Source organism: Bacillus rossius, chromosome 6, assembly GCF_032445375.1.
Source record: "Bacillus rossius redtenbacheri isolate Brsri chromosome 6, Brsri_v3, whole genome shotgun sequence".
Taxonomy (NCBI): Eukaryota; Metazoa; Arthropoda; class Insecta; order Phasmatodea; family Bacillidae; genus Bacillus; species Bacillus rossius.
In genome coordinates, this window is record NC_086334.1 from 2,458,959 (window position 1) to 2,479,219 (window position 20,261).

General features: G+C 39.8%; 1 protein-coding gene across 3 annotated transcripts in view; it reads left to right on the plus strand.

The window, feature by feature from the left end:
* LOC134532494 (protein spinster) overlaps nucleotides 1-20,261 on the plus strand; it is a 72,712-nt gene that overhangs the window by 42,091 nt on the left and 10,360 nt on the right. For 2 of the 3 annotated variants that reach the window (XM_063368932.1, XM_063368934.1), the window contains exons 2-8: nucleotides 10,308-10,504; nucleotides 11,129-11,280; nucleotides 12,408-12,611; nucleotides 13,256-13,390; nucleotides 13,964-14,225; nucleotides 18,587-18,685; nucleotides 19,929-20,187. In XM_063368932.1, the coding sequence (XP_063225002.1) occupies nucleotides 10,308-10,504; nucleotides 11,129-11,280; nucleotides 12,408-12,611; nucleotides 13,256-13,390; nucleotides 13,964-14,225; nucleotides 18,587-18,685; nucleotides 19,929-20,187 (1,308 nt within the window). Of the gene's footprint in view, nucleotides 1-10,307; nucleotides 10,505-11,128; nucleotides 11,281-12,407; nucleotides 12,612-13,255; nucleotides 13,391-13,963; nucleotides 14,226-14,271; nucleotides 14,534-18,586; nucleotides 18,686-19,928; nucleotides 20,188-20,261 lie in introns of all 3 variants that reach the window. The other variant, XM_063368933.1, reaches the window with a different exon arrangement.

Genomic DNA, 20,261 nt, shown 5'->3' on the forward strand with positions numbered 1-20,261 from the left:
CTTACAAGTCAGCAGCCAATGAACTTGTGTTATTTGCCCGAGTGTCCAGGGGTATGTGCAGTCTATCCTGAAGGCCATAGAAACCGCGAATTTTGCAGGTCTCTACTTATGAATGGCATCACAGTTGATACGATATTTAGGCGTGTGATATTGTCCAGGTTGTCTACGAATGATGGAAGTGACTCGTAGCTGGGCGTCTCGCTGTGAAGCCTGGGTCGCAGAGACTGACCACCGGCGGTCTCGGGGAAGTGACGGTGTGATAAGAGCTGTAAACGCTTTTAGCTTTTAGCGAGGAGCTCTCGGTTCCCCAACCACGTAATGCGTTTATGGCTTGAGTGGTGGGCGTCCGTGCCTTTCCGGCCCGCGCTGGTCGCTTCGTCGCCCTGAGTTTTTATTTCATTTGCAGACCCTCACGCTTCCTCTTCCATCTCCTCATCTCCTCTCAACCCGGCCTCACCCGCCGTATCCAGGGACTTCATCTTCATTCAGCCGTTCCCCCGTGTCCGAGCCGAGATCCTGAAACACTGCAGTGAATACGGCTCCGCTGAGCAGAGGAGTGCGATGACGCAGTTGACGCAGTTGACGCAGTTGACGCAGTTGACGCAGTTGACGCGTGTGCGGGTCGCCCCAGGGCCGTCACTGGTCGAGTGTTCTGTGGCTCGCGAAGCCAGGGCGCGCCTCGATCAACTACGAGAAACTTGTTAAGACTGTTCAACTGAACTTGATACGTGAACGGAGTATTAATTAGGGATCAGTTTGAAACAGTTTGTTCCGCCAACGGAAATGTGTTGGAAACCTAATACATCAAACAAAATCATCGATACAAAAGAAATAAAATGATTAGTACCCAAATATAATCATTGAATATATATAATGTATAGAAGTCGCGAGCCCAGGTTAAATTTTCTGCCCGGTTTCTCAGAAGAATTGTTGTAGTTCCAAGCTCCGCCGCTGCGATCGCTTTCATCGCTGGGTATCGGCCGTATACGCCCCTGGCGGTATTTGGCAGAACTAGGTTAACCAGCCAGTCGTGACATCATCCTTCACTTCCCCCACCCCCCTCGAAAATCCCAGACCAACGATTCAAATTACCCGGCAGGTCTTATCAGCATCGTTAGGCGACCTTGAAGAGGAGCTTCCCTTACCGTCGTTTGAGAATGATGAAATCCCAAAAGAAGCTAGCCACGGAAATCACTGAATGATGGGATTCTGTACCCGAGTGAAGTGAAAATTAGCTATTAAAACTTTGTATTGGGCCAATAGTCAGTGTTACGTTCAAAATATGGTTTTATTTTAAAAGTAAAATACTTATTTAAACTATATTTCGCGTTTGTACAAATTTACTTTTAGATATTGGCAAGGAAAATCAACATACCTTAAACAACCTTCTCTTATTCAACCTTATCTATTAAGTAGTAAAAGGGGTAGATATTATTTTTAAAAATAAAAAAAAATGTAACCCACTAAATCAGTATTGGCAAGATATATATATAAATTCAATATTAAAATACGCACATTAAAATTTTTTGTAATTAACTTTTTTCGGTAAAAAAAATTCAGGATGATTTTGGTTTAATTGGTTTACGTATATTGCTATATTTTCTAAATCACATAGAAAAGGGAAAACAGTGCATCAGTGAAAATTCAACAAATTAGTTGAAGTAATACTAGCCATACCAAAAGATCAATATGCGAGATGAAATTTGGTAACTGCTCTACATTTCAAATAAAAATGCATTGGTTTCATGAATACTGAAATGTTTGCGTAATAAGGCATATTATGTTATTATACTAAGCATGACTATAACTAAAAAAATTGCAGTAATTTAAAACGATGGCAGTCTTAACATACAATAAGTGCGCGAGTCTTAGTTTATTTTTTAATTGGCTTCTTCGTCAGATGGAAAAGAGTTAAGATTTCATCAAGGAAAAATATATTCTCAAAGTCACTAAACCGGGAGATAGAAAATAAGGTAGGTACTTAATTTTAAATAAAAGTTAAAATAGACTTACGCTAAACCAATTAAAAATAAGTCGTAAAAATATTTTTATTTATTAAATATGTTCTATACTTGACAGTTCTTTGTGTATAATTCTTCAAAAATCTTTGAAATTTAATACATATTTTCTTAAAATGGTAGAATATCAGCAATACCCGGAAATTACGTGAGCAAAGCCACGGGTTATTAGATACACTTTTATTATAAAATAAAAACAATTATGCATTTGTAGTTCACGAATGTGATATTTTGTTTATTGCTTCACAACATTCATTTGCCAGTCTCAAATTTCATCGTACCACTTGTCAGAAATGTCACCAAAAATGAGAGATAGTTTTTTTTGACGAATTTCAATTACGAGGAAACCTTTCGCAAGACTTTTTTCTTCGCAGTAGTCACTGGGACACCATTAATTTAAATCCACTAAGATAATAAAATTGTATGTATAATGATTTGTTTTTGTATATTTATATAACTTCCCAACCAATTTTTAATGATTTTCATGTGAATAAAAACTTGTAAAGCAATTTAATTAACTGTGTCATAATACTTCTGATTAGATGGAAATACAAACTTTTCATCAGTAATATACGAAGATAAAAATATGTATTATTGCAAAATAATATTCACTGTTCAAATGCAAATTTAAATAGATTATTCATACATGTTTCCTGCTAATTAATGGTTTAAAATAATAATTTTTTAGTATAAAATCATTTTTCTCTTGTGTTAAAATGGGTTGCTAAAATGAGGAATTATAAATATGTCACTTACTAAGTCCGTGCACAGATTTACACAAAACAGCAATGTAAATAATCTTTTTTGGTAGTTTCTAATTTTGTGCCCTGGATAACATGAATTTGGTTTAATTCATACCAAAGTGAATTTTTTGAACAACTTAAATTGATGTCATAAATAAATATTTATTTTATATTAAAAATCCACAAACAGTTTTTAAAATATAATATTTATCACGCCAGATGGAATAATAAACAAAAAATAGCTCTTATATGTTGTCTGTGTTTAAAGAATTGTATTATATTTCATGGAAATAATATTTACCTTTGGGTTATTAAAAGAAAATATATTTGTATTCAAAATACTTGCGCATCGTTTTTACGAGCATAAAGGCCGGGATACATTCGCAATAGCACGCAAACAGCACACAGATAGCACACACGCACAGAGATAGCACAGAGCTTGATGCTACATTCACGCACAACACAACACAAAATAATACCGGAAGCATTCAAAAAAGTTTTTTAAATGTAAAACTCCCGTTCACAATTTTGGTCACTGAAGTTGGCATACGTGACGTTTGTTTAGATTCGTGTGTTGTTATTGTGGTACGGTTTTCGTTAAACCCAGAAATATTTTAAATATTTCAAAGTTAACGTACAAAACACAATGAGCATTCAAAAATATATATCACTGTTTATTTCAAATCCGGCTTCTTTAACACATTCAGACACAGACTTCCAAGCATTTAATTTAGCTTCTTCATTTTTTTATCCTGCGGATCCCCTGTCATACAAAATATTTTTACTTTCTATTACAACTATCAAAAAGCTATCAAATGTGCCTTCCATTTTTATGTTATCGCGTGTTTGAAAACAATAACAAACTACTCAAGTCAAGAGCACCAATACTTTCGTGACAATTGTTCTTTTATAAGCCCACTCGAGTAGTACTTAAACTGTTTGCTGATTGGCTACCACCATGGTCGCGCACAGAAAATAACCTAAAAGTTAAAAGTTAATGAACATTCTGTGCGCCGATCCTGTGCTATTTTTCTGTGCGCGTGCTATTTGCCAATGTGGCAGCTCATATCTAATAGTGTATGTTGAACTTCTGTGCGTCTGTGCTGTTTGCTTGCTATTGCGAATGTAGCCCGGGCTTAACTTGTGTATCTAACCTCAATGCTATAACAAACACTCTTATTTTCTTTGGAGATCCGGGAAATGTGCGTTATTTATAAGCAACTTAACATAGTAAATCGTTAACTTTTCAGATCTATGTTGGTAAAATTGATTTTTTTTTTGTGGTCATTCGCTACTGGGAATATTCACCATATAACGTTTAAGATTATTTATTTTGAATTACGAAACAACCAAAACATTGTGTAAAAATGCTTCATCTTATGTTAAAAAAATTATAAACTGCATAGCCACAAAGTATGACATCATACCATTAGTTTTAGTTACTAATAACAACACGTGCACGCGTTTGAACAGTCATCGCAGCCATAGTTGTTTCATAGCTACCAAAATCATTCAACGTTGTCAAGAATTATTCCAAATTATGTTTTGCCATTTTACTCAATGTGCCACTCCGTTAACACAACATTTTATAAATTCTGAACTACGAATGTCAGTGGGAATGTACACTATACTGTACATTCCAATCTGATACGCTTTAAGAACTTTCTGTAGTTTTCTTATTATTAAAACTTAATTTTTGATGTTGGCATCTTTTAACCGCACTTTTTTTTTTTTTTTTTCGGTGGCCGTACTCGTCCAATTCAGTTGCGCCCGCCGGTATCTAAGCGCTCGGATTTCAACAAAGGGCACCGCCTCTCGATAGAGTGAAACAGAGAATTACGCGCACGACCTTGAAAAAAGCGACGCTACAGCGCTCTGGCGTGGAAGCTGGTAACTACGAGTACCCTCTTGTGGAAAGAAGAGCTGTCTAGCGGCGGAGCTAACAACTACCTCAGTTTTGGATCCGAAAATTGGAATAATAAATCCTATCCCCTCGCGACTTCTATAAGTTATATATATTCAATGATATAATTAAATAAATAAAATCAAGTAAAAAAAAACATCAAAAAGCATCAAAAAACCCATTTATAACGAAATAAGTGTACTTTAATAGAAACCAATTTCAATGATTAAATGCGTGAACTGTAACGAAATAAATCAAAGGAAAGATCTGAAATGTGTGGAAATGTTATCTTCTTGAACATATTAATGTGAATAACTGAAATCTAAAAAGATACAAATGGAAATGAAATAAATCCACATATACTGAAATGAGTCGGAAACCTAATCCATCAAACAAAATCACCACCACCAAAAAAAAACCACCTCCGTGGGTCTGATGCGTGGCTGAGACGGGCGGAGTAGTGCGTGGTAAGACTCCGCTGTTCCTTCTCAGTTGTCTTTCTGTCCAGAATCATAGAGTATGAAACTGGTTGTCCTGATGATCCGGGAGCGGGGAAGGAGCACGCGTCCTAGTTCTTTGTTCTCATGAGGCGGTGCGTCTTCTGTTGTACCTATACTTGTTCTGGTACTCAGTGGTTTTTTTTGGGTACACTTAACTCATACGATGTGCTGAAATGAACCCACTTCGTTGACCATCAGGGTTTTGCCATCACACGGCCGTGCGCAACAGTAGGTCCGTAATATTCTTCCCAGCAGTGGTGTATGTTAGCCACCACTTCCCCGGGTGTTTCCTGCGGGCGCAGATAGCCCGTGCAACAAGGGGTGAGGAGGGGAGTGGGCTGCCTCGTGGGAACGCGCTGCCCCACACAATGCCTGCCCTAGGGGGGGGGGGGGGGGGGGCGATAAGGGCAGCTGATCCCTCGCTATTGACGCGACGACGCGCCTGCAGCCCCGCCGATAAGCCGCCGCGTGGCTGCCGAGACACGAGCGATCCGCGCAGGTCATTTCTCAACTTCATTCTCCACCTACACGTCGCATTTCATTCGGCGTCGTTTGTAGTCGGAATGTGCTGAGGTCCTATTTCCTGCTTTCTGTGCACATTTCACGTATGTGCCGCTAAGATTATTAAGTTGTGCGTTTTAACATTGTTTTGGGCTTGGATAATCTTAATTCTCCACAGAAATGAACGAATCGTCTCAAGTAGTAATATAGAAGGTGACACAGAAAAAAAACGGGAACTTTTGGCGAACAAAAATAGAATCCATACAGCACAAGATTTTGTTGACAGTAATTAAACAATTACAACGTGCATTTTAAGGAACAGCAAACCAAATTATCAACTTGATTAATCGGTTCGTCATTTTGCCTTGTGGGGCTGACTTTAGTCGGAAGTTTTGAATGACTACATTCGGGGCAGCCGAGCTGAGATGTGGCAGCGATCAGTGGCGAACCTGAACAACATATTAAAATAATTATACGTAGACAAGGACGCCATCTGCAGGACGTAATTTTCATTGTTTTAATTTATAATTTGGATTGTTGTGCCTTAAAAGAAAAGTTGTAATGGTTCAATTACTGTCAATAAAATTTTGTTGTATGTATTCTATTTTTATTTGTTTGCCAAATTTCCCGTTTTTTTGTGTGTCATATTGTATATATGTCTGAGTAACAGTGGTTTCTAACGTAGAAAATGCTGAAAGAAAGCTCGTTCTGTGTTAGTATGAAGGGAAAGATAGAAAAAAAAAATTAGAATATGCTTGTTTCTTCTCTGTTTATGTGGTACTATGGGTTCTAGTTGTAACGTTAAAAACATTTTGGTTATTTTGTGCTGTGGGTTCCAGTGGTAACGATAATAAGCTATTTGGCGCACAGTTGAGAAGATTAGGGGGCAAGCGATGGGGTTATTAACAGCTGCGGAGGTGGAGCCGATGTTTTCCGGTGGCGCAGTAGCTGCCGTGGGAAACTGGAGCGAGCGCCGGGGCTGCGGGCCGCCGCACAATAGCGCATCGATCCGGGGGTAAACAGCCCCACGTGTTGCATCCCCTGCTGCCGGAGGCCAGAGGGGAGACCACCCTAAACATCCACCCGCAGGCGTGTTGCCTGTAATTGCCGTCAACCCTCCTGCAGATTTGTCATAGGCCTGACTTGAAGAAATTTACCATTAGACGGGTCTTTTCTGTAAGAACGTACGTTTTGTGCTATCATGCAAAACACTTTTTTTTTGGGACCTTGACAACACTTAATTATTAATTATTTTAGAGATCATTACTTTAGTAAAACATTATCCAATTAGTTACTCAGTTTATGCTGCGCAAAATATTTCACTGACTGCGTTGGTAAACGTTAGGGAGGAGAGAGAGAGAGAAAGAGGACTATTTCCCACATTACTCTGGTTTTTTTCTTGCAATCGTTTATTTTGAAGGGGAAAAAAGGGGGGGGGGGGGGTTGTGTGTAAAGTCGGGTTTACGGACGATAATTTTACGTGATAACGTCATATCAAATTTTTTTTTTTTAATTGCTGCTTTTAAAAAGCCCGCCTTAAACCTGTTTTGATATTATAGAAGATGTTCTTGCACGCCCGGCTCAGGCGGAACGTGATAATGAGTCATGCTTTTTTTCGTGCGTGCAGCCGGCGTTCATGGATTTATAAGACGTTATCACGTCAAAAAAATGATTTAGACGTTAGTGGAGAGCGCGTGAGTGAGCTTCACTCCGCGGGCCGGCAGCTGGCAGCAGCAGTGTCGCCGTGTGGTCGGTGGATCTGTCGGCGGGCGGACACGTGTGTGTGGCACCACGCGCCGTCATGATGATGGATGAGTGTCCGCGCTGCCCTGCAGCCGCTAATCAGGATGGGCCCTGGCCCTCGGCTTCCGCCCCGCCTAGCGTCTCACCGCACCAGCTCTCTTCCTGTCTCATCGTCTTTATTGGTGGCACGCCTTTTCTTACACTTAACCACTTTTCTGCAATCACATCAAATAGTGGAATATTAAAATTTAGGCATGATATAAGCAGATGTTGACTAAATATCAAGAGAACAAATTAAAATTTTAACTTAATGTTCAAATATTAACTGTTACAAAAGATGCAACCATAACTAATTTAAAGTAATTAAAAAATAAGCATAGACATACATAAAAAGGAAAGTGATTAAAAATACAGCAAATAGTATAAAAAAAAAAGATGCTACTACATTAAAACCAGTCACTCGCACATTCACACACAGATTCAAGCAGTAGGGTAGCGGCGAAGTGGGCATGGTAAGCAGTTGTTACAAAGATGTTTTTTCAGCCTGTACTTGACAGTCTTTCAAGGGTCATCGATGAACATAAAAGGTTTTGAAATATTTGTATTCCTCCCCCCTCCACCTCCCCTGATCTCCTCTCTCCACCCAGCCGTCAAGAGTCCAACACTGCGTGATCTTCGAGCGAAGCTACTGCTGTGTGAATTTTCCTGCCGAACGGTCAATCATTTAAATATGTTTAACTTAAGTGTATAAAGAATACGAGCAGTGGAGACAGTCGCAATGAGTGACTCTCTAGGAAAAAAACAATTGATCAGCGCTGAATTGTGGAGTAACGGGAAGAGTTGGGCGTCGTATACGTGAGCTAAAACGTCAAGAGTGCGGAGGCTTAAAAGTCGCTTAAAATCGATTCCAGTGCCGACCCTGAGATCTGACCTGATTTTAAATTCAGACTTGAGGGAAAGAGGAACAAACCTTTGAGCACAGGACTTTAAATAAAAAAAAACTTATTATTTTTGTAAGGTTGTTTTATAATTTTGTGATTGTAGTTTTGAGTCTGTGCGGTTTTGTGAGCGGGGCTCAGCGTGGGTTTGTTGCCAGAGAATGGACGTGTTCCCATGTTGGCGTGTGATGTTTGGAAGCGGTAATACAGCGAATGACGTGTTGCTCCGTGGAGGAGGGCGGATCCCGGGGTTGTAATGACGGTAATCGCGGCGCTCTGGCAGGAAGAGGCGCCCCCACAGCGGCCGGCATCTGCACACAATGTCTCCCCGCGCGTCCTTCTAGCTGCTTGTCCGCGACACCCTCCACTCGCGCTGCTCCCGGCAACTCGAACGGAAGTTGCACTTCTTTAGGGGCAGAAATATCGGCGTGATTCACACGTGAATATCACTATAGGCATTACAAATATATTTAGTAACTTTTACCTGTAATATTTTGTATTATCATTCAGTCATAAAAAGAAATAACTTAAAAAAGTTAGAATACTGGCATTCAAATTGATAATACTGTAGTTAGCATCTACAAAAACAGTCTGTAGAGACTCAAGAAAAAATTGACATTTATTCAACGCCATGTTGAATAAAATAATTTATCGATGAAATATATATAGTTCAAACTGGTTTTATTTTCCCAGCTCTTATTTGCATAGCACAGGTATACGTACTTGAAAAAAAAATAAAAGAAATCTGGCTGTACTAGTGGTGTTTAAATGTGTGTTTCTACCTATATGATGGGTATAAACTTTACATAGCTTGGGGATTGTTCATAGCATTGATTATTGTAGCTGAATTGGTTAACTGTGTGTGTGTGTCTGTCTGTGAATGGTATAACTAGACCGTGTGTGTTATCTGCTCAGGATGTACAAGATCTTGTAGTAATGCCCGTTCCACAATGATACAAACGTAACAATTGGCAACCAGTGTAATTAAATATCTCGGTTACGAAACATTAATTTAATAGAAAAAAAGGTTCTTATACTTACGTATGCACGTTAGAAGTTATACTTACGTGCGTGATAAACAAAAAAAACCAACTTTAATTTTGCGTGCAAATAATTAATATAAATAAAATAAGCAAAGAACTGGGGTGTTATTATAAATACAGTCTGTAAAGTATACATTCAATCCAATAAAAAAAATTAAATAAATACTAAGTCTTAAATATTTAATTAAACACTATAAAAATTATTTAATTGAGTGAAATAAGAAAATAAATTTTGAATAATAATGGAAATAAATAAGTACGCTGAATGTTTATTATAATTTATAATTATACATACGGGAAAACAACCTCAGTTATATAAACAAACTTTAAAATAATCTTGTCCTTACTAATTGTATAATATCTTCTGCGCATCGGAATGGAATTGTTTAAAAATACAATTTATATAACTAATATTCACTATAAATAAATGTTTCTAATTATATGAACCAATATTCAATATCAATCACTGAAATATACGATTTAAAAGCATATACGTATATAATTAATATTTGTATGTAGCTTTTTTTTTTAACCTGTGAAAATTTCGTTGCATGGCGCGCGCATCGTAAAAAACTGCACTCGTTTTTTTTTTATTTTCATAACGGGCCTAAAGAAGTGTAACTTGAAAATTTTAACCAAAAAAGATATATTATCGTTTCACTTTTGTATGCCGCTTCCACAATGCACGGAAACTTAACAAATGGTAGTTTATTTGAAGGGAAAAAAGAATTGTGAGATGGGAACACAGTCAGGAGTTGCATATGTAATAAACGTAAACCACGCAGTAATGAAGACTGGATATTGTTAATGCTAGAACGCTGGTAATGATCGCGTGATCGCACGGAGTTACGTGCTGTTGCGTGGATGAGGTAGACGAGGTGTCGGCTGACCGGGCGGCGTGGTGGATGGCGGTTGCAGGGATCCTGAGCGACGTGCTGAAGCACTTCGACATCCAGAACGCGAAGGGCGGGCTGCTGCAGACGGCCTTCGTGCTCAGCTACATGGTGTTCGCGCCGCTGTTCGGCTACCTGGGGGACCGCTACAGCCGGCGCGCCATCATGGCGTTCGGCGTGTTCCTGTGGAGCCTCACCACGCTCGTCGGCTCCTTCATGGACGTGAGTCGGCGCTCGCCTTCAATCTGCGTGGTTGGACGACCAATACGAACTATTGTTTAGAGATGGCCCTTCTGCGACCGACGGCCTTGCGCAAATTTACTTTGGCACCGTGATTAGAATGCACTTATTACTTGTGTCTTACAGAACATTTAAAACTTCCAGAAGATAAAGTTAATTTTCAAAACTAACCTGCTTACTCATTTACAGTGCATGAAAACAATGGGGGAAAAAATCGAAAAACAGTATAATATATAATATAAAATATTATTTTGCCGCACTAACATTACTGCGCTCTAGTGAGTACTTTAAAAGATCGGTGGATTTGTAGACAGGGTAGTTTTCCGTGCGACAATGTGATGCCATCTACATTCGGATTGTTGTCTCACGACTTCAACTTCTTTTCATTCCAGCGAGTTGACGTTGACGCTGGTTTTATTGGTTTGAAGCTAGGGGTAGCTAAAGTACTAATAACGTCAAAGAATATGTTTTATAGTAATGTATACACTCAAACATTATTTTGACACTGTACCTACTGCATTAAAGATTGAAATGCGGGTACATTGGGTTGTTTGTTTGAGGAAAGGTGTTTAGTGTTGGTGTGATTGAAGAGTACTGTGTTTGCAGAACTATAATTGGTTCCTGGTGTTCCGCACCCTCGTGGGCATCGGGGAAGCCAGCTACTCCACGATCGCGCCCACCATCATCAGCGACATGTTCGTGGGCGACATGCGCTCCAAGATGCTGGCGCTCTTCTACTTCGCCATCCCCGTCGGCAGGTCGGTCACATTCTGGTAATACGTAACTCAACTACAGATACCAATAACGTCTTATAAATCGACGAACGCCGGCTGCACGCTCGAAAAATTGTCACGTTCCGCCTGAGCCGAGCGTACAAGAACCGGCCAACCACCGTGCGAGAAAATCTTCTATAATACCAAACAGGTTAAGGCGGGATTTTTAACTAATTGTTCGTGATTATATTTAAACAAATTTTTTAAAATTAAATTTGCTAAAACTGTAAATAATATTTGAACATTAAAAAGTATGCAATTTTTCATCAATGTTTTCTTATGAAGTTTTCACGTAAAATTATCGTCCGTAAACCGGCTTTACAGACAACCCCCCTTTTTTTATTTTTCTATAATTAACTCTCATAAAATGTTATATGCGCAAACCCGGTTGGAAAATTTTCCACGATAGACCACGGAGGTAAGTTTTCATAGTAACCCAATTAGTTTTAACTCCCAGCTGGGCGCAGATCCACTAGGTACGAGATAGTGTTTTGTGGCAGAGAGAACACGTAAGGCAATATCACGTTAGTTCCACAATGACGCGGAAACTGATACGGATCCGCGAGATATTGACGTTTCACTTTGTCTGCCGCTTCCACAATGCACGGAAACGTATCAAATGGTAGTTTATTTGAAAAAAAAAAATTGGGAGATAACAGTCAGGATTTACGTATATAATAAACTCGAACCACACAACAATGAACACTAGACATTCTTTTACTTGAACCACTTTTTAACTTATTTTAAAAGAAGTAAACATGGGTTACCACCGAGCAGTCCCTTTAGGAAGCCGCGGATCAGAGGTGCCCCTGAACTTGGCGGGGCCGTGGTATTTGGGAGAATGGCTTCACCTAAGACTTCCTAACCTTTTTTGGGGTTTTTAAAAGTCCGCAGGAAAATAGGGCATCCCAGGAAAATTTTGAAAAAAAAAAAAACTATTTGAATTAACGTTTCTAATCAAATCACGAACTTGAATTTTCAACGATGATTGTGCTAACTTGTGTGTAAAGTAGGAAACGGACAACAATACGACTTGAGCGTTAGTTGACGACCAGGTGATGCAATGAACCGGGTGGAGGAGCTGTGACGAGTGTGCGTGCGTGTGTGTGCAGCGGGCTGGGCTACATCGTGGGCTCGGAGACGGCCAAGGCCACGGGCCACTGGCAGTGGGGGCTGCGCGTCACGCCCTTCGTGGGCTTCGTGGCCGTGCTGCTGATCCTGCTCGTGATGGACGACCCTGCGCGCGGCGAGAGCGAGGGCTCCGCGCACCTCGCGCCCACCTCCTGGCGCGAGGACATCGCGCAGCTCTGCAGGAAGTGAGTGCCCGCCGAGACCACTGGCTCCGTCACTCCTGGCCGCGCAGGGTGCCTTTGGGAGGCCCCCCGGCTTGATTTAGACATTGAAAATATAATTCATGGGAAACTTAGCAAGTCACATCCACAGTTGATGGCCGCATTAACATTAATAAGCGTGTAGATTCTTTTTTCAAGTTCTGGATAGTGGAAAGTTGTGCAGCAAATAATTGGCCCTTGGGCTCTTAGTTTCTCTTGACAGCCCTGGACACACGTGTTTGATTAAATTTGTTTTAAATTAAATCAAATCAACCGCAACAAAAAGCTCCTGTCAGAGTTCTTGCACTCTTGAGGTTTGTTGACCGTGCCTCAACATGTGCTCGAGACCTTTTAAATTCGGTAGTAAAGTAAAGCACATAGCAGGAATGAAGAAAACTCGCTGGCCGTCATTGACTGCTTCAGTTGCTCATCATTTACTCCTTGGGTTGAATTTGGTTGACTGCAAGATAGGCCAACGTGCCAGTTCCCGTGCCAATGTGCCACGATCCCATTTCACCACCAGCTACAGTGGACAAATGACTCCTCTAATAATTTACACGCCTACTGTGTGTAGCTGTGATGCATTGTGGTGTTGTAACCGTTGTTATAAGTGAACTGGTTGCCTGCAGTCGGACGTTCATGCTGTCCACCGCTGGCTTCACATGCGTGGCCTTCGTGACGGGAGCGCTCGCCTGGTGGGGCCCCATCTTCATCTACGAGGGGCTCAGGTTGCAGCCAGGCACTGAAGATGTTCATCTCAGCGAGTGAGTACACCCAGTCCAACAAGTCTATCAGACCTGCATTGTCAATGTCATTGATTTATTAGTTTAACCCTTTTGCATACATTTTAACTGGATAGATAATGTCCCAAATCGGCCGAGATACAGACTAGTGTATGGCCAACATTGTTTATTAAAGTGAGATTTATCATTATATCAGCAAAACATTGATTTGGTTGAGGAAATGGGATTTACATGAGAACTTTGTGGTAAATCCAAGTTCTCACTTGTGAAAATTCTGAAAAAAAATCCTGCTTCATAAAAATGTTAACTCAATTGCAGGGTGTGGTGGAGACCTTACTGTTACGAGATTGTAAACAAACCTACTAGTGTGGTATCATGCCACCAGATTGCATAGAGGTAAATATAGTATCCAAGATGGATGTTGTTGTTCTCTTGTCTCCATTTATTCGTGCATATAACTAGGAAAGTATTAACACTTACTAGCTGAGAGAGTGCTAAAAGCAGGAAACTTGAGTTGTTGAGAGTAGTGATGCTGTTGTGTTCAGTAGTAGTGCAGTAGAGTGCGGGCAGTACGGAGAGTGTGTTTGCTTGCAGTGTCTCTTACAAGTTCGGCATCATCACAATGGTGTCGGGGATCATAGGTGTTCCTCTGGGCTCGTTCTTAGCACAGAGGCTGAGACCGCGCTTCCACAGCGTGGACCCGATGATCTGTGCCGTGGGTCTGATCTCGAGCATGCCCCTCCTGTTTTGCGCTATGTTGTTTGCCGACAAGTTCGGCATGTTGTGCTACTTTCTGGTATTCTTCGGGGAACTGTTGCTGAACCTCAACTGGTCCATAGTGGCGGACATCTTGCTGGTAAGTGGCCACGCCGCCTTCAAGCCCTCCTGTCCTTGTGTTTCAGCGTGTCGCTAGTGTTCGGCCTGTTGGCCATGCTGGCAGGCATTCTAGGAGTGCCGTTGGGCTCCTGCCTGAGCTCGGGCCTGCGCGCCAGGCTGCCCAGCGCGGACGGCTGGATCTGCGGCGTGGGCCTCTTGATCAGTACGCCCTGCCTCTTCGCCGCCGCCCACTTCGCCAAACACAATGCCTACCTTTGTTGCATTCTCATTTTTGTTGGGGAACTGTCCCTCAACCTGAACTGGTCCATTGTAGCAGACATGCTGTTGGTAAGGAGTCGACGGCATCACGCTCGTGTTAAAGTGGCTTCTCTGTGTACACTTGCTCGGTATGCTTTGGGATGGCAAGTCTCTTCCTAGATTCTCTCCTCTTGCAATGTGTTTCCTTCTCTTTAAACATGTGTGTCTTTTTATTTTTCCTCCTGGAGCTGTTTAGTTCACATGGAAAGGTAATTTGTCGTCTATTTTATTTGGTGCCTGGTGTCATGTTGCTACTTTCAGCTTCGTACAGGTCGATCAATATAAACCTTTAGCATTAGAATGAGTGTTATTTACTCTGTGAGTTAGGTATCATGTGAAAGTTAGTACAGTCTGAGCTCTTCAATTCAGTTTCGTTCATTTCGGCACGTTTTATTATCAGGCGTAGATCGAGCCACTTTCGTTATAATTTTTTCCGGCGGTTTCATGTGTGGACAGTGTCGTATTTGGACAATGTGTACCTACAGAATTTAGTCATAGAACAGCCTATTACAACTTGTTTTGAAAGTAATTGAACTGTATATTAGTTTTTCTTTGGTATTCCTGTGAAAACCATATTGACAGACTATCCAGAAAAGTTGTTAATCCAGCATAGCTGTAGTCCTGAACTGCTGTATTAGGGAGTAGTATGTTCTCTCATTTGTGAAGATTATTGTCCTTGGCAAGTGTGTCACTAATGTTTGATCGTGAGTTTATCTGCTGTTATTGCGAGACGTGCGTATTGCCGAACTTGCTTGTGCTGAGAACATACTGGATTACAAATTCCCTGGTAAGGGCGGGCATTTTAAACAGAATTCAGTGAGAAAAATATTTTTTTTTTTTTTCGTTAATGGGAAACTTGACAACAATCTTTGCTCCTTACAGAGATTAGGAAACATTGATTTGCATTGTCAAGTTCAAGTAGATGACATGGGAGACTTTCGAAAAAAAAAAAAAACTGACGCCTTGAATACGTTAAGTTTCAATAACAGATTTTTCTTAACAAAAACCACTCCAATCTGGGAAGGGTGGGTCTGAAGTGTGGTGTCAGTTTCCAGAATTGTAAGCCCCATTTTCTTTAACAAAAGTGTGAACCCATAGATATATAGATGCATTTTCAGTGAATATATGGAGAAACTTCAGCATTCAGTTGATATACTTTTTTCAACATGATGGCATAACATGGTTATCATTCAGTTAAGTGATCCCACAATTTCATTGGTACATCAGTGGCTATCTGTGAAAGAAATGGTAAAGGTTTATATTGATGACTCTGTAGATTTGTGCTTTGAAAAAGTAAGTGTATGGCATGAAATGAAGAAACTGGTTTTTGATAAACATTTTTTTGAAGTATTATCTGGTCTTAGTCCAGGATTTGTAATAGTGCTTACTTAGTACTTACATTTTGCTGAGAAGTTTATTTTAAGATGATAATTCCAGTAATACCTAATATTTGGATTCATAAATTTAAAAATAATAAGTTTTGTGTGGGTATTTCTTAAACTGCTAATTTCCTTTATAGATTTTTGAAATTTTAATTGCCCAAGTTAACATCATATTGTGTACGTTCAATATGGCTCTTTATTTATTCAAGTTTACAGATATCTGCATTTCATGTAGATTTGTATGTATGTACTACTGCATATTCAAGGAAAACGATCCGAAATATATTTTTGTACCCACTATAGTTAATGGACCTTCAGGCTTCCGTGTACCTGGGCACACAACGGTGTGCAGAGCTTCAGAAAAAACCATGCAAATTGAAAACTACTCAAGATATCAAAGTTGTGTCTGTTTATGAAAAGCATTTAAGACCACACTGAGGGCAGATGGGTAGTTTGTTTTCCACATTTAGTTTTTAAACTGTATTTATAGTATGGAAAAAAGGCTTAAAACACATGTTTTCAGAGTTATATTTAGACATTAAATGTGTGGTACAGATTTTTGAAAGCATTCCAGGAACTTGTATCGCATCTTTATCTTCATTTCTACACTTTATAATGTTATGGTTACCACTAAAATGTCAGTTACTCTCTGCATCTGACGAGAGAAGACTGCATCGCACTTTAATGCTAATGGTGAATAATCTGGTAGTAAAATTTAAAATTTTTTTTGATCTGCAGTCATTGTTTTTCATTCGCCTTTTTGGCAGCCAGTTTTTTTTGCAAAGTTTTTTTTTTACTATTATTGGGTGTTCATTTTATGTGAAAACTGTATTGAGCCCCATAATGATTGAATGAAGATATGCTTAAAAAAGTTTACTTTTTAAAAAATATATACTGTGGTGTAAATATTTTACTGAGAAATCTGTATTTGTAGTTTACTATGCTTCTTGCATATGGTATGTATGTTGCATATTTAGATGTGTTGTGTGTGTTCAGTAGATGATCTGCAAATTATATTTTTCAACATTGATGTAAGCAAATACGTGCCTAATGTTTGCGGAGTGAATTTGTGGAGTAAACTGCTTTAAATTTTAAGGGCAGTTTGGAAACATCCAGTCTATTGCACGCACTGTGTGGATAGTGCTAAAAAACTACTGTTTGATATCCATACTAATTACACATTCTTACAAAAATCAACTATTTAGTACACAGGATGCCATATCATCACAACTGTTACCAAATTTACAATGTTAAATGTTCCAATGAAAAAAAAATTACCACACAAAGGGCTACACCACCAACAGATGTGGCAGGTTTGTGCATCAGAATTTCAGAAATGCCCTGAAACAGGAGTAGAGTTCACAACTGGTAATTTTCCTGGCTTTAATGTGGTAAGGAAATATCTCCTGAGATAAACTGGAATGCAAAAAACAATTGAACTGCTTATCACAGTTTTATTTTCATTCTCGAATTAATATAGTAATTTATTGATACACTTAAAATATCAGTAAACAAATTATAAAAAAGTGCACAGAATTTATGGACTGGAGTTCCTTTAGTGCTAGCAAAGAGTGCTTGTGTATTGTGTATTTTTAACTGACCCAACCAGACATAATTACATTTTATAACAATCTTGCAAGTGTGACCTTGTTTTTGGTTAGTATTTTTAAATTTTATGTTTACAATACATAACTTTTAGTTTACATGGGTTGGACTTCTTGAGTAATTGAAGCACGTAATTGCTCTTTAAAGTAATGAATAGGTTGTGGAACATCTTGCACTGTCTTTGAATCAAATGCTTACATATTTCCATTAATTTTTTACAAACTGCGTGGGAGTCATGACTGACAGAACATTAACATGTTTGTGTTTATGTATTGTCTATGTACAAACTGCATGTTAATTCTGTGTTGCTTGTTTGTAAGTGCATGAAAATCAGTTTTAAGTATAGTGACTCCCTTATACCCAGCCACTTCCGGACTGGGATACAGACCAGATAACAATTTGGCTTGTTTAACTGTCAGTCCTTGTATTCCATTAAATACACTTCCGACAACATTGTCAGTATTTTCTGTAAATAAAACAAAATTATTGAAACAAAATTATTAGCTTACTATATTGTAATAGTGTGGTAGTCTGTAGAACTTAACTTTGTTGGTGAAAAAACCATGTAAACACATGTTACGGTAGGCTCCTCTATTTACAGTACATAATGGCACTATACATACGTATTAAAACTTCCTAAAACCTTACTAAACCGGCCAGTAGATCTAGGCTGGACTAGGCTAGTGGCAATACACATCAGGACGTGTCCACGAGTCACATTTCAAAAACGAGGGGTTGGTTAAAGTGAAGGCCGGTTAAGAGGGATTCTGAAGTGTGTTAAAAAAAGATCCGTTCTCAGAAGCTTAGCCACGAGGAATATTGTAATGTTCCGCTACTTAAATTTGGAGTAAAAAAAAAATTAGTGTTTCATAATGTAAAACATTATTGATTACTTAAAATTTTGTAAAATAATTTTACTTGGGAAAAGTTAGTCTTGTGGTTCCCTTTCACCTCCCCCTTTCCATCTGAAGTACATTTCTAGCTATGCTTGTGCTGTGCGTTTCTTTTGCGTCGGCAGTGGTGTGTCGGGTGTGGAAATGTCTGTCTGCCGTGCAAGCACTCGGTCACAGTCGCCTGACCGCGTGGCTTGTTGCAGTACGTGGTACTGCCTACGAGACGGGCCACAGCCGAGGCCTTCCAGATCCTGTTCTCCCACGCCCTGGGGGACGCGGGGAGTCCGTACCTCATCGGAGTGGTGAGTTCCGTGGCTTCCGTTTCACCGAGACTTAAATAAGTATTTGTTACAATTTGGTTGAGGAATTTTATATTTTTTTATGATTACAGTAAATCAGCTTATATAATTAAAGTTCAAGATCATGATGCTCTGGTTAATAGGTGTATGTTTTATTTTTAACATACACCCACCCCTCAATTAGCGTTAGATTTGCATCTTTTCGAAGTAAACTATAACAGTAAATTACACTATGATTTGAGGTAGTGCAGAAGCTTTTAGGGTTATTGATACAGCAGACATTTCAATTTTAAGTAAGAATTTAAAAAGCATTTTCTGTTACAAAAATTATTTTACCTGTTAGCGTAATTCCCAACTATTTTTTTACTAAATGCATCTCTGCCATTATTTGCCACTAGCACATTTGAATTTCAAAAGGGAGCAGTGTCTTGATTAACATGGTAGTCAGCAGTCACACTTACCTGTTTGTAAAACAAATTATTTTGATTAAAATACTCTTCTGGAAAAAAGTATGTGGTTAGCGTTGTTTTGATTAGCGCTCCGTTTTACTGGAACGAATTAGGGCGTTACTTTGAGGAACTGGTGTTAGTGTTTGTTTAGACAGTCGGGATAAAAAAATTTCAATATTTTTTTTTGTGACATTTCTTTAACCGTATTTTTCGTTTATCTGTGGACCCCTTGGCAGTCATTATCCCAAATAATCAGGAGTCTACTGTATTAAGTTTTAAAAAAGTTGAATTTAAAATGTTAATTTTGCAATAATAGATGCTAATTTTTCCTTCCTAGTAATAACTTTTTCATCTGAACTTTAGGTATCATTTGAAAGTAAATGGATGTACTCATGACTGTTTTGTAAAGAAAGATGTGTAATGGTGTTTTGGTCAAGTAAGGGCCGTATCATCTATTTTAAAGTATAAGGAAAACCTATAATTCTGATTAAAATCATTGAGAGTGTAATTAAGCTTGAAGTGTTTTTGCGTCCAGAAAAATTGTGAAGTGCCTTGTGTGTGGTTGTTTTAGTGGGCACGGACTGGACTGGACTGCACTGCGCAGTATGTGGTGTATATCTTTAAACTTGAGTTAAGAATACCAGCATCAGTTTCTTGGTTGGAGTAAAATGTACATGTACCATGTATGTGGTCCTGAGATGTAACGGAACATGTCGTATGCGGCAGGCGTGGAGGCGAGAATGTGTGTGTGTCCATCGCTGGCTGGCTGGAGAGAGGGTCGGGTGGGCTTGTCGCAGATCTCGGAGGCGATCCTGAGCTACCTGTCGGGCGGTGGGGCGGGGGGGGAGGCGGGCGCGGCCCTCAACGCCACACTGCCCGGCAACGGCACGGACGTGGTGGGCGTGCGCGACCCCCAGGATGCTGCCCACAGCTTCCACAGCCTGCAGTACGCCCTGTACATCACCTGCTTCGTGGAGGTGCTGGGCGGCCTCTTCTTCCTGCTGTCGTCCTCCTACGTCGTGGCCGACAAGACCAGGGTGGAGAAGGAGACCTCGGGTGAGCCTCTGCCCCCGTTGTGATTGCCCCTTTCGTCATAGTAGCGTGCTGCGAGACCTCTGGTGTACATTTAC